This window comes from Lotus japonicus, chromosome 3 (assembly GCF_012489685.1).
Source record: "Lotus japonicus ecotype B-129 chromosome 3, LjGifu_v1.2".
NCBI classification, from domain to species: Eukaryota; Viridiplantae; Streptophyta; class Magnoliopsida; order Fabales; family Fabaceae; genus Lotus; species Lotus japonicus.
The window spans coordinates 81,410,088-81,425,587 of NC_080043.1; the positions used below are offsets into that span (position 1 = coordinate 81,410,088).

General features: G+C 34.1%; 2 protein-coding genes and 1 long non-coding RNA gene across 4 annotated transcripts; all 3 read right to left on the bottom strand.

Moving 5' to 3' along the window:
- Positions 1-568: 568 nt before the first annotated feature.
- LOC130746416 (uncharacterized) lies at positions 569-5,947 on the bottom strand. 2 transcript variants are annotated; one of them, XR_009022122.1, is made up of 6 exons: positions 5,649-5,947; positions 5,276-5,345; positions 3,900-3,965; positions 2,467-3,446; positions 1,661-1,849; positions 569-1,457 (listed from the first exon to the last, which is right to left on the bottom strand). It is a non-coding gene; the product is annotated as an uncharacterized LOC130746416 (long non-coding RNA). The 2 variants fall into 2 exon arrangements; XR_009022121.1 differs by lacking the exon at positions 2,467-3,446 and having other exon boundaries at positions 5,649-5,934.
- Positions 5,948-6,971: 1,024 nt separating this feature from the next.
- On the bottom strand, positions 6,972-7,286 carry LOC130744836 (auxin-responsive protein SAUR28-like). Its single transcript, XM_057596997.1, has one exon. The coding sequence runs from the start codon at positions 7,284-7,286 to the stop codon at positions 6,972-6,974; it is 315 nt and encodes a 104-aa protein (XP_057452980.1).
- A 5,668-nt stretch (positions 7,287-12,954) lies between these two features.
- LOC130744838 (auxin-responsive protein SAUR71-like) lies at positions 12,955-13,269 on the bottom strand. The gene has a single exon (XM_057596998.1). It carries the CDS (start codon positions 13,267-13,269, stop codon positions 12,955-12,957), a length of 315 nt encoding a protein of 104 aa, XP_057452981.1.
- Between the last annotated feature and the right edge of the window lie 2,231 nt (positions 13,270-15,500).

Genomic DNA, 15,500 nt, shown 5'->3' on the forward strand with positions numbered 1-15,500 from the left:
TGAGAATCATAAAGAAAATATCTCATTGAGAATGATTGTAAACTAAACTAGTCATATAGAAATGGGAAAAAGAGTTTGATGAACTTCCGTTTGTCTAACTCAATTTGTCACCAATTTTGTCAATTAGAAAAGTATTTTGGAGTCTAGTCTTTGTCTAACTCAATTTGTCACCAATTTTGTCTAGAGGGTTATTTTATATCCTACAAGAAACTTCCATTAACGTGAGTAGGTGCTCACTTGTACAGCAGAATCATCTTTCATTTCCTTTTATTATTTTTAAAGTAAAAAATGTTTAAATTGAGATGTAAGATAATTTTACTTTGCAACTATTAGGAAGTTTCATGCTAACTTCAATAGTTTATTTAGTTGAAAAAACATTTACCCGAAACTTGGAGTTGTGTGAAACAATTACTTTGATTAAATTTTAATTTGCAAAAATGTTGTACTTTATGTCTGATCCAACTGCTCCTGCAATCATTTAAGAACAAAGAGATAAATCGGTTAGTAATTATAAAACTCACAAAGTTCTAATGAAATTTAAACACATTATAAATCTAGTCTAGCTCTATGATCATTACAATAATAAACACATTATAAAACTCCGATGAAACTCTAAATAACAAGGAGCATTTGGGGTCTAGTCTATCTCTATGTTCATTACAATAATAAAACTAGGAAGCTATCACAATAATAAAATTATCATAGACTAGATGTGCTCTAAGCATCCTCTAAATTGGAATTTGGGTTGCTTCCATTTGGCATCCCGCTACCTCCATCTCCATCTGGTGCCTACAAGAAATGAAGAAAACAAACATTATGATTTATTGAATGTTTGTTTTTTTGAAAGATGAAGTAAATATATTAGATGAAAGAATATGGGGACAAGGTTCCCCACGTGAACCAAGAGAAAAGCAAACTAAAAAAAACAAGAGACATAGCAAATACAACAACACTATCAAGTACAAAGAAAGAAAAAAGGAAAAGATAAAACAGCAACACTAGCGAGTACAGGGGAAGGAAAAATAAAAAGGACATATAGAAATGAAGAAGCACACAAAGGGAACATAACTAACATCACATTAGTAACACAAACAGAAAAACCACAGTCAGGCCAGCAAGGAAGCTCCATTACCACCCCTGATGTCAATATCTCAAGGCAACACATAGTAAATTGCCAAGCTACTGTATGTTTGGAAAACTTACAGTTATAAGAAAGTTCTCTCACTAACAGTTTTAAGAGAAAAATCTAAAAAACAGAGTAAATTGCTTGTGGAAAAAGTGCCAACATAATAAAACAGATAAAACAGATTTTCCACAAACGCTAGCAAGCAAGCCAGCTGCATTTCCAACAGGTCTATAGTGCTCATCAAAATCTAGAATGATACGCAGTCCATCAGGCACATCATGAATTTCCTTAGCCCTCAACTTAAGTGTCTTAATTATATTGTGTTCTTCATCTGCACAAAATAAATATTAATTACATTTCTAACATGTTCACATTATAGTAATCAAAGAAGAAACACAAAAGTGAATCTTTATCCAAAATAAAAACAAAAAAACAGAAGTGATGCTAGATTAGTGGTTGCTGGTCACCAAAAGTGAATCTTTATCCAAAATAAAAACAAAAAAATAGAAGTAATATTGAATCATATGTATCTACCTATAGCCTTTACAGGCTATTTGTGGGTGGAATCTTGATCAACTTCAGAAGGTTGAGTCTCTGCTTCTGTAGGTTCTGGTATTGATGGATCTGGTATTGTAGGTTCTGGTACAGAAAGTTCGGGAGCATGTGAGGAGCTCTCACTAATTGATTTAAGTGGATTCCTGAACCGCTTTTTCTTTGCCATATCTGCATACATAAAACAAATAAGCAATTAAAAATGATTGAAGTTAGAAAAAAAGGAATTTTGCAAATGTCAAACAGAAACAAGAAAACATTATTGTCTTCGATTGACAGAAAACTAGTTAATTCGATTGACACTATTCTAACATATCTTGATCTTCTAATATCTCACTAGCATCCCCCTCACTTAGTAAATCATCATCTACATCCTCCCTAAGAAGATGCAGATCATTATTGTCTTCAAAAAATTGATCAAGGTCTTGCTCTGGGTATGGCTCGTTCCCACAATCTTCTTTAACTTGTTCTCCCATATCATACAAGTCTCTTGGCTTCATGTGGACAACAACATTCCAGTCTTTATTAACCTCATCATTCACATAATAGACCATTTGAGCTTGTGAAGCTTCAATGTACGGTTCATGTGCTCCACGGTCACCCGTATGTATTGAGTGTGAAAAATGGACAGAAGTAAAGCCCCATGCATCCTTTCTAAATCCCCTATCTCTGGTGGTGTCAGCCCACTTACATTTGAATAGAGTGACTCTAAATTCGCGATCAATAAAACAGCTTAATAAGAGGTGATTTAGAGTTTGCACAAGATATAACACTTGAATATTACTCACTCTATGTAAGGCTTGACTTCAGGACAATACATGATGACGAGAATCAAATTCTTTCCAGGCCTCAGAATCTCTAGGATGTCTCATCAATCCATCTTGGTTACCCCCAAATGCATGCCATGTCATAGACTCAGCGGTCTTAGAAGACATATACAATCTTTGCAATCTCAGCTTTAGTGGAAAGTACCTCAAGATCTTTGCTGGTGTCTTGGTTTTATCATCCTCCCACCTGGAGTTCCCGCATCTTTTGCATTTTTCCAAGTCTTCATTACCTTCTCCCCAATATCACATACAGTCCAATGGGCATGCGTGTATCTTGGTATAATTGAGACCAAGCTTGTTGATGATTTTCTTGGCCTCATAAAATGAAGAAGGAAGCTTTGCATCTTCAAACGCATCTTTTAACAATTCCAATATCATGGTCATGGCCTTGTCACTCATTTTGCACAAGCACTTTATATGATACAATTTAATCAGAAATGACAATTTCGAATACTTTCTGCACCCTTCATACAATTGTTGATTATTGTCCTTCAACAACTCATAAAAATCCGCATTATCTCCATCACACGTCTCATCACCCAATTCATCATCAGAATGGTCAGAAGTTTCACCGAGCTCATTGACATTCTGCCCAAATGCATCATTTATCATGTTTTCTATTGGATCTTGAGGCTGCAAAATATCTTCATTGACATGTCTTTGTTCAGAAGCCCCAGATTCAACTATGTTTGATCCTTCGCCATGCCAATTCCAAAATTTGTAATTTTGAGGGAAAGGCCGACAAGTTAAGTGCTCTTGAACTACATCCCTTGTTTGCCACTTCTTGCAACCACAATTTGAACACGGACACACAATTTTACAGCCCCCACGACCCTCAATGGACTTATGCATGAACGCGAAGTCCAAAAATTTAGCTAACCCATCAGCATATTCAACCGTATTTCGCGGTTTGCTAATCCATGACTTATCAATTGGCATGACTACAAATCAATGTAAAAATAATTGCAGCATAATATTAGTTACTATAGCATTAAAAAAACCTATAAGATAACTAGCATTAAAGGATAACTAGGATCCATTAGAATAGTGTCATGAGATTTTCAGCTAAAATTATAGCTATGAGTTTATTTCATGTTTAGATTATCATTTCGACTTTTATGTGTTGGAGAATGCAACATTTTGGGTTATATGGGTGGCTATAAATGATTTAGTTTTTAACTCTACAAGGTTCTATCTCTCTGAAGTTATTCTTTTTTGTAAACTTACTCTAGCTGAAGTTAAAAAATAAACATTCAACCTCAGCACCTCTCACCCATAAATTACACATCTCATCTCACAAAGATTTCAAAAGAATTTCTCTATTCCAATGCAGCTTTTTCCACAGAAATATCAACTTCAAAACAAGCATACATGAAAACATAAAAGTTTAGTACCTGTTTCAGTTTCACCCAGCAAAGTTTAGGAGAGAAGAGAATCCTAACAAGAGAAATCAGAATCAACTGTTGCAACCACCAAACAACCATTAACTTCTTTAAGAAAAGAAGAATAAAACACAGGAAACAGAAACTACTTCACTAATCATTCATTAAAACAGAAAACATAACCAATCCTCAGGAATTTTACTTAAAGCAAATAAATAGTGAACCAACTTTCTAGTTAATCTAAGTATGGTATACAACATCATTGGCTTTGCCCCCGTTGAAAAAGTAAGTGACCATCATGTGATAAGTACATTGATCTAAGTATGGTATACATCCATCATATTTTAAAAGTATGTGATATGTTAATCAAGCAACCAAGTATGGTATACACCCATCATATGGTGACAAAAGAATAATTCAAGGTAACAACAAAGGACAAGAAAAAGGAATTATTATATCTTAATCAACTTATGCTTGACTTAGTGGTTCTTATGTGCAAAACAGCGTCAGAACAAAATCGACATAACATTAATAAGAAGAAAAAGAAGAAAACCGAATGTAGTTTGCATAGCATAGGTAATAAGTGGATCACAAACATATTCAATCAATGAGAATTCGATTTTACTTCTCCAATTACTGTTAATCAGTTCTTAATCGACACTAAGAAGGAGAGACATCTAAATAGCATGGTTTCTAAATGAAAGAGTGGTATAGAATTTAAGTCCAATGCAGTTTTATGAGAAGATATCCATTTTCCCCTTTTTGTTTTTTAAATTCCAATACTCAGCTCCATATGCTTAAAAGAAAGTAAATTTTAAAAAATCTCTTTGGCTCCATATGCTTAAAGGGTTCAAATTGGCAACTGGTAATCAAAGATAACAAGGATCAAGCTGTGGACATTTTACATGTCCAGACAAAGAACCAAAAAATGATACTGTGAGTTTCTTTTATTATCATTACATAACTATTAAATTTAACTTTGATTATGGAGACAACTCTCAAAACTTGTCTGCCATGTCCTTTTAAATTGGAGTAGTTTCAATTACCTATTTTAGTGCAATTCAAAATTGATACATAATTACATACACACACGCACTTCTCAGTTGATTAAGGTACTATCTTCCAATGATGAGGGAAAAATAACCTCCGAGACAGAGGCAAAATCACAACACAAACACACACTCACAAAGGTGAGTACTAGTAGGTAAATAGAATCAAGCATTCCGCATTGCACTATGATAATTAATAACAAATACTAAATCGTAATTCGTAAGCATACACAAAACCTTGTAATAGCAATCGAAAACCCTAGAGCCAAAAACTAAATTGTTCTTCTCATATTTCAACATGCAATTCTAGAATGCTACAAAAAAAGCTAGGAGAAATACCTGAATGAGAGATAACAAGTAAATGGAGATAAGTCTAGAAAGCCATCTCCACCAGAAATTGTCAATAGCCCTAGATAGAGAAAACCGAAGTAAGACCAGAACAGTTAGCTTCACAATCACAATTCTCAACACAGTTTAACATTTAAAATTACGATGGGAAAAAACGAGAACTGTTGTCGTCAATGTTGCTTGAAAACAAATCATAGTGAAGGAAAACAAATTTCAAATTCCAGTTCACAAAATCTCACCAGTTCAATCTTAGATTTCACAGAAAACAGAAACCACAACAGATTTTGAACGAAACCAGATCAAAAACGAAAAAAAAAAAACTAGATCAAAACGAGAACAAAAAGTGAGAAATCGAGAACAAAACCTGAGAGATCAAGATGAGGACACGATCAAGAAGAGAAATCGAAGAGAGGTCGAGATCGAGATTCTGGAAGGAGAAGGATTTCTGGAAGAAGAGAGATCTAGATCGAGAACCCAGACGAGAAGAGAGACATCGAATGCGGTGGTGAGATCTAGACGAGTGCGGTGGTGAGATCCATCGAAGGCGGTGGTGGAGAAGAGAGACATCGAATTTTTCAAGCTAGCTCTGACCTAGATGAGAAGAGAGACGAGGTAGAAAATGTAAATACAAATAAAATAAAATTATATTACGTCGGTTTAAACCGACGAAATGTACAAAAAACCGACATATTATGTTAGTATATTGTGGCGGCCAGACCGACCGACGTAAATTGGACATAAAACATCGGTTTGGGTGAACCGACGTAATTATCCCGTTTTTTGTAGTGTTTTATTGAAACTCTTGTTACGAAGGTCTGGTCGTCAGTAATTGCATATTTTTGCGATAATATTCGAGCTGTCAATAATTGTTGTCATTAATAGAGCGTTTTGTTGTAGTTATTCATTGCTTAAATATTTTTTTTTACCCTTACACTTGCACGAGTTTTTACTTTTAGTCGCTCCCATATTTTTTTGTATATATAGTTTATGTCCCTTCTCATTCCAAAGTAAGTTATTCTGATCCTTCTTTTTACAAACATGGGTTGAACGTTGATGTGGCTTAGGGAATGTTATGTTAGCACTGCCACATGGGCACCATTAACACATGTGACCTAACTTTAAATGAAGTGGACATATGTTGATGGAAATTAAGAAAACAAAAAAGAAATATATATGTAGAAGGAGGACTTGTTAGACGGAGATGGAGAGAAGAGAATAAAGCGAGTGCAATTAACATTAGTGTCTTTGGGAGAATTTGCATTTAGCCCATATTTGCAAAATAAAAGGACTGAAATAGCTTACTTCAAAAAGAGGAGGGACCCCCCAATAGAGTGTATGGAAATTTACTTTCTAATTTGGCAGGTATTTCTTTTGCTAGGATGGTTAGTGTATGCCCCGCCGTAATACCAAAAAAAAGGAGGGAGATAGACCATTAAAAAATGGGATGGACTAAAAAGCAAAAACTCGCCCAAATGTATAAATTCATTGTGTAGACATTTCATTGAATAAAAAAAAGTATTGATATTTACTGAAAAAATTTCATCATATCCTGCATTAATTACAGAAACAATACCTTGATGAAGAATGAATATAAATCAATCTACAAGAGCCTACCCACAGAAGTAAATATATTCTGAACAGAAACTATAGAACCAGAAATGAAGGAAAATTGAATGTCTTTAATTTGTCAAAACCTCCTAATCTTCATTTTAAGTTTTTTGTTGGAGTTTGTGATGAACCACTCTTCAAAAGCATGTGCTTCAAATGGGATCCTGAGAACCCCTTCGTTCATGAACCCGTATTCTTCTGCAGTCCTACCTAGAAGCTCACAGAAAAATGCATCACGAAGTGCTTTGATGTGAACAAAAAATTGTGTGCAAGTATCCTCATTTGTGCCAACAAAGATTGGAACAAATCCTTTAGGAGCCAATAGAGTCCCTTCTATGCGCTTGTGAGCACTGCCACCAGTACCACTACTTAGCTTGCTTCCTTTAGCTCCCATTGTCCTTAATTGTTTTACTCTGCTTATCAGAACTTGATAGCCCTTTGTAAATGTAATTGTAATTGTACGTGTCAGGGTACTTGATGATGTCCTTGCTACATCTCATGTCCCTTAAATAGTGTTGTTGATTTTGAACACTTTGACCATAAAATTGGTAGCAACGTACGCTTATGTACTTCATTTGTGTAACTTCTTCATCCACATGCTGCATGCCATTAATTTATACTTTATTATTATAGAATTTGTCTAATCCAATATCACGTGTCCAACGGTTGAATTTTTACTTTTCATTCTAATGTGTAACTAATTCAACAAGCTACTGCCAAAGGATGGCAGTTTTGTCTTCTTTATCCAAAGAAAATTCCAATTGACATTAGAATCCCCCATGACCATGACCACAATTTTTAGAAGGGGTATTTGTCTTCACGTTGTTGTCCTTTGTAATCCCCCTTGTTTATTTGTTTATTTTAATTTAAATTATTCTTATCTCAAACTCAATGTTTTCTGTCCCTGTAGGATAGCTCAAGTGGTAAGAGCTGGGGACATATGAGTTGGATAGGGGGAGGTCCAGGGATTGATTCCTGGCGGGTGCAATTTATCTTTCCGGTGTACTAAAAAAACTCATTGTTTTCTTGATTTGAGGGATGAACTTTTGGGCCCAATTTTTTTTTTATTGTATGCTTAGAGTGTAATAGGGCTGGTTTGGTTCAGATTTAGGGTGTTTAAATATCCAAACTAATTAAATATGTTCAGTTTTGGTTGGTTTGAATTTCCTGAATTTTGCTTCAGGACCCGAACCAAACCAACCCAATTTAAATCGGATTGGTTCGGTTCGGATTGTCGAATTCGAAATACAAAATATTCTTTTAAAATTTTCACAAAATTTGTCCTAAAAAACGTGAAAAATATAAAGAATATAGAAACGTCATATAATGCAACCCTTCCAAAATACAAGCATAAATAGACAACATCATATTAAACTCATAAGTAACTTAGGTGATTAACTTAAACAAATATTATGTCTTGGGATAAATGGTAAAAAAAATTGTTCTCATACAATTGGGTTGGTTCGAGTTCATCGGATTTCAATCCACAAATTTGATACCCGAACCAATGATGATCGGATGCAGTAAAAAAAAATCCGAAATGAACTGATGATCAAATCCAACCCATCATAATGTGTTTGGTTTGATTCGGTTTGATTAGATTCACGGATCGGCCTATACACGCTTACACGCCTTAAAAGGTGTTGGTGAAAATGAATTTTATTTTTATATTTTTATATTCTAAATTTTGATCAAATTAAAATTTCATATTCAAAAATCAACTTATAGACAAAAACACAAAACATAATAAATATATGAGGGAGTATCTAGTGAGAGGGAGGGTTTTTATGTGAGAGTGAGAGGAATAATTTATGACCCTTGGATTTAATTCAATGGCTGAGATTAAATCATTATTAAAAACCCTCATGTGCTGCTTCAAACACGTTAGGTCTTCCTTCTCTCCAACCCTTAACCTCTGTTTCTTTTATTTATTAGATTTAACTTTTCCAATATCAGATTCAAATTCAATTAATAGCTAAAACAGCAACTATGTATCAAATGGTATGATGAAGAATGGATCAAAACTAATATTGATGGTTCCCTTTTGGCTTTGGAGACATCAGCAGCTTGCGGTGGTGTTTTAAGGAACCAGGAAGGTCGTTTACTTGCTGGTTTTTCTGTTAAGCTTGGTGATTGCTCGATCATTCATGCAGAATTATATATGGTTTTTCTCCAAGTTTGTGATTGAATTGCCATTGGGTTGCTGGAGAAAGGTTGTCTCCCTTCAAATCCTAGTGCCCCTCTAGTTCGTGAGATTCAGATGCTGATTAGGAAAAGGAATTTGTGCAAGAACAACAACAGCACATTGAGATTGTGGAAGAAGAAATGGGGATTTATGAACAAAAAGGGTGGCACGTGAGGTTTTTTAACTAATGTTTTCATCTCAGCCATTGAATTAAATCCAAGGGTCATAAATTGTTCCTCTCACTCTCACATAAAAACTCTCCCTCTCACTAGATACTCACTCTAAATATATATATATATATATAAACACTAAAAAAAATATAAAACCCTAGAGAGCACTATAACATAGCAACACATATACACACTACAACAGCCTAAGCTATCGTGATTTAAACCCTAATAAACATAGTAAACCAAAAAGTAAAGGAAAAACAAAATAAATTACTATCAAACCATATACGTAACTTGGAATCCAAAATCTTATCTTATCTTATACTATATACTATTTTCGAAACAAAAAAATGGCAACTCTGATAAGTGCCACTCCCTCATTCTATGTCATTTTTCATAAATTTTCTCTCTCATACTATAATTAGTAGGTAGATGATGTCATATTTATATTTTCTGATTTTTTTAAAGTAACTTAAGTATTAAATGATTTTATATTTTCAAAAATAATTAAAGTATTAATATTGTATTTCATAGTTATTATTGACATTAGAATAAATAACAAAAGTCAATTGTAACTTTTTTTCGAAAATAACTATTGTATTAATTTGTTATTTTTGGTTTTGAATGACATTATAATAATTAATAAAAATCAATTATTACTTTTTTACCGTAAGATATATGCTGACAAAGTTTTTTTTACTATGAAAAATTTGTATTTTATCTCGAAGATTAAAATGGTTTTGATATATTTAATCAAAGCTTAACAAATTAAAAAAAAAAAGAATGGAACTAGGATTAAAAAAAATTAAATAGGTGATATACGTATTTAAAAAAGAAAAACAACAGAGGAAATATGAAAAAGTTTGATGTATGCCGACAAAGTACTCTTATTTCATTCGCGCATGACACAGGATCAATACTAGTACAAAAGTAAATTGAATTCCCCAAATCTCCAACTCCTTTATTCCAATTTTAGATTTTTTTTCCTTGATATATAGAGATAGGCCAGTGTCCCGTGTACGTTTCATGGAAACAAACTTTTAATCATGCCATTACGCCCTTTAGAGGAGAACCGAAACAAAGCCTAAAGGTGGGTAGTGATGAACGTGGGAGGAAGTAGCAATCGGTGGCTTTAGGTGGTCCTTGTGGGCTGATGATTGCGGACAGTGGTGAAGTGGTCGATGGCGGTATAGCGCGACTGCTAGTGGGTGCGATAGTGGTGTAGTGAAAGAATCAACAGTACCAGAGAGATATGAGTGATTTAAGAAAATCAAACTCGTTTACTTGTAGCGCCACTACTAGAGATAATTTAAGAAAATTTGTTTTAAAATATATCTCCTTCCTTCCTAACTAAACAAAATGTTATTTCTCCTCAAATCGCATCCTCACCTTCGTCTAAAACCAAACATGACATGATAACCATTAATAAAAATTAAAAGGGTTAACAGTCAAATTAGTCTCTAATTTCGTAAGCGAGTTTGATTTTAATCATTCGGCGGATAAAATGACGATTAGTGGCGGACACTTTATTTATTGACTTTTTTACCGTTACTAAATGTCATTTTTTCGCCAAATGACTAAAATCAAACTCGTTTACAAAATCATGGACTAGTTTAACCATTAACCCGAGTTAAGATCACTCATATCTCTCTGGCCCTCCATTAAAACCCCTCCTCTCTCATTTCATCAGTCGAGTTGAACCAAACACGCCCTTAGAAATGTCTCCCAGTTGTTTACATGAAGATGTTGTTTGATTCTTTCGCAAACTCTCTGTGCGCACACGAACAATAGTTTCGTGCTATTGTTGGAGTGACGCAGTGGAACGCTAGACTTTTCAGTCTTACGGCTCATGGGGCTAAGAGTTTATCATCTACACATTGGGTTAAGATGCTAAGAGCATCAATGGTCAAGGACATCATCTACGTACATTCACCACAAAACTTTAAGGCAATTGGTGAGTGAGTCTTTCCACATATAAACTCCTGCTTATTTATTTAATGTGAGACTATTTCATTCACAATTATTACTTCAACAACTACCTCTTACTAGCCGTAGCACTAGAGTTTGTAACTTCCTTTATTTTAATTTCAGGTTTTTTAATGTTTTCATTATTACCCAGGTAATTGCTCTGCTTCTCTGCAGTTCTTACACTAATCAAGTTTTTATAAGAACTAGAAACTTATTAAACCCATAAAAAAATATATGTATTTTAATTTTTTTCATCTTATCCTGCACTAATTACAGTAACAATGTCTTTCTCTTGTCACCAAAAAAAGTTACAGTAACTATATTCTGATAAAGAATGAAGAGGACAAGAAATGAAGGGAAAATGAATGTCTTTAATTTGTAACGACCCTCCTGATCTTAATTTTAAGCTTTTTGTTGGAATTAAACTGAAAAAGCATCCTCAATTCCTCATCTACCAAATCGCATCCCAGATTAGTGCGCACAGATAGGGCAATCGTTGTAGTTTCGTGGGTTTTGCTTTTGTTCTTGGGGGCATTGAGAGCCTTGGTTTTTTTCTTGCTTGGTCTTTAGGCTGTTTGTTTCTAGTCTTGGGGGCTTTTGTTTCTCTGTTGGAGGGTTGGCTGTTGCTTTTTTTCGGGTTAGGTTGGTTCCAATTTTTTGTAGGTATTTTGTAATCTCGTGAGGCGGGTTGTATATCTCTGACTTATTCCTCTTCATTTCTAACAATATTTTGCTTTCGAAAAAAAAACTTATAGATAAAATATGTTCTACTTAGTTTCGTACTGAATGTACGGGTCAAAACGTTGAATTGTGTTCAAATTGCAATGATTTAATTGTGAATAAAAGTGGAAACAATATATGAAGTGCAAAATATGGGGAAAAAGCATTAGGGATTTGATTTTAGTGGTCATCTCTTCCTACCAAGGTGGTGATCAGTAGCTGGTTCGAAAGGATGATCAGCCACGATGGGACTGGGACACGGCCCAGACTCCAGGGGGTAGCAGTGGGAAAAAATGTCCGCAATGGGCGAAAGCCTGAAGGAGAAATGTCGCATGTAATGCAAAAATATATGAGTTGTTCTCAATTTCTCCAAGATGCTAAGTCGATCTAAGTATTCACTTACTGATTCCTTAGATTAATAAAAAAGAAAAAGACTTAAATATGCTTGAGGTCCCTAAGATTGTAAGAAAAATCAAATTGGGTCCCTAAAAAATTTTCTTTGAAATGTGATCCCTGAAATTATTATTTGAATCAAATTAAGTTCTTTTGCTCAACTTTGACCAGTCAACGGTCCAGTGGCAAGCCTAGTCAGCTGAGGATGGTTACGTGGATTTTTTCACATCAGTTTTAGTCTAAACCCTATAAATTTTTGAAATTAAATTTCAGTCCGCCTTCTTCAACCACACCATCTTCCACCTTCATCTTTTTCCTCTTCCACTCCATCTTCTTCAAACCCAGGAAAATGTAGATTTACTTGATATCTAATAAATTGAAGAAGATTAAGGAGATTGATTGAATTTTTAGATTTTTCTGGGAACTAAAACAAATATAGGAACTCAAAACTTATTAAACCCATAAAAAATATATGTATTTGAAATTTTTCATCATATCCTGCACTAATTACAGTAACAATATCGTGATAAAGAATGAATATAATTCCATTTACAAGTGCCTATCCACCTGTAACTACTTTGAACAAAAGCTATATAGGACAAGAAATGAAGGAAAATTCAATGTCTTTAATTTGTCACAATCCTCCTAATCTTAATTTTAAGCTTTCTATTGGAGTTTGTAATGAACCACTCTTCAAATGCTTGTGCTTCGAATGGGATTCTGAGAACTCCTTCATTCATGAACCCGTATTCTTCTGCAGTCCTACCTAGAAGCTCACAGAAAAATGGATCACGAAGTGCTTTGATGTGAACAAAAAATCGTGTGCAAGTGTCCTCATTTGTGCCAACACAGATTGGAACATAGCCTTTAGGAGCAAATAGAGATCCTTCTATGCGCTTGTGAGCACCACCACTACTTAGCTTGCTTCCTTTAGCTCCCATTGTCCTTAATTGTTTTTCTCTGCTTATAAGAACTTGATAGCCCTTTGTAAATGTAATTGTACGTGTCAAGGTACTTGATGATGTCCTTGCTACATCTCATGTCCCTTAAATAGTGTTGTTGATTTTGAACACTTTGACCATAAAAATGATAAAATTGATAGCAACGTACGCTTATGTACTTAATTTGTATAACTTCTTCATCCACATCCTGAATGCCGTAACAGCTACTATGTTTAATTTGCTAATGCATGCCCTTAATTTATTAATTATAGAATTTGTCTAATCCAATATCACGTGTACTGTTGAAATTTTTCTTTTCATTCTAATGTGTAATCAATTCGATCAACAAGCTAAAGGATGGCAGTTTTGTCTTATTCATCCAAAAAAAATTCAATTGACATTAGAATCCCCATGACCATGACCACAATTTTTTAGTAGTGGTATTTGTCTTCACGTTATTGTCCTTTTTTTTTATTTAGTTTTAAATTATCGTTATGTTAAACTCAATGTTTTCTTGAGGGATTAATTTTTGGGCCCTTAATTTTTTATGATTGTATGCTTGGAGGGTGTTGGCGAAAATGAATATGTTAAATTTTTTTATTCTAAATTTTAATCGAATTAAAATGTCATATTCAAAATCAACTTTTATTTTAAAGTCATTCAAATTCAACTTATAGACCTTAAAAACACAATACGGATAAAGGTAGGATGAAATAAATATAAACTAAATAAAATTATTAAACCGTACCCTTGAGAGCATTATAAGTTATAACATAGCAACAAATATACACACTACAGCCTAAACTAGCATGATTCAAACCCCTAATAAATAGTAAACGTAAAAGAAAAGGAAATATATATATATATATATACCATCAGACTGTACACGTACCATTTGAATCCAATAAGTAAAATAGAATGCCCCAAATCTCCAACTCCTTTATTCCAATTTTAAATCATTTTTTCCTTGATAGAGATAAGCTAGACTCTCATGACTCTGCTAGTACGTTTCATGGAATCAAACTTTAGAGGAGAACCGAAACAAAGCCTAGAGGTGGGTAGTGATGACTGCAGGAGAAGGCTGTGATCGGTGGCTTTAGGTGGTCCTTGGTGGCTGATGATCACTGATGGTGGTGAAGTGGTCGATGGTGGTATAGGGCGACCGCTAGTGATTGCGACTGTGGGTGGAGGTTCTAGTGCTTGTTGTAGAGATAATGGAGGAGGAAAGAAAAAAAAACCACACACTAAAAAAAGATAAAACACTCAATTATTTGGGGTAGCAAAACCACCTATTATGGTAGAAAGCTCACCTATTGTGGACAAAAATACATGGATGGAAAAGAAGAAGCATCCCTAAAGGTGGGAGAACCCCCAAAGGAATATGGTAGTTGCACAAGAAATTTTTCCCAAAAGATGGAAGAGACGTATAGTGTGATACATTGCAAGGTTTGAATGAGGAATCTTACGTAATGTTTGGTTTGAAGGGAATGGAGGGAGGGGTCAAGTGGGTTTATTTTTTGAACTTATTATTTTTATGTTTGGTTCCGTTTTTTTTAGAAAGTTAAAATATATTCAATAGAATATGAGGACATATACAAGTTACACAACCCTCCTCAAAGGGTACAAAAGTTAGGCCTAGCCAATTTTTAGAAAGTTAAAATATATTCAATATAATATAAGGAAATATGCAGGTTACACAACCCTCCTCAAAAGCTTTGTGGTTATTTTTTCTCTGTTTGGTTCCGTTTTTATAACGAGATGAGAGTGAAATAGGAAATGGAGTGGGTCAAAAGCCCTCATAACAAATTTTGCGTCCCCTTAAAAACGTGGACTATTGGAAGGAAAACATTTCTTTAGATAATAATGTCTTCTTTTATTTTAAAATTATTTTCAAAGCAGAGGCAATTCATGAAAATTTGTTTTAAAATATCTTTCCTTCAATCCTAAACAAGATGTTATTTTTCCTCAAGTCTCATGCTTGCCAATGTATTGACCAAACATGATAACAATTGATACGTTATTTTATAAACGAATTTGATTTTAGTCCTTCAGTAGAAAAATAAAGTTTAGCTTCACTGGTTATTTTATATCATCATTAAACGTTATTTTTTCCACCAAATGACTTAAATTAAACTAGCTTACAAAATTATAGAGTAATTTAACCATTAAACCGAATTAAAATCACTCATATCTTTATGTCCCTCCATTAAACCCCTCCTCTCTCATTTCAG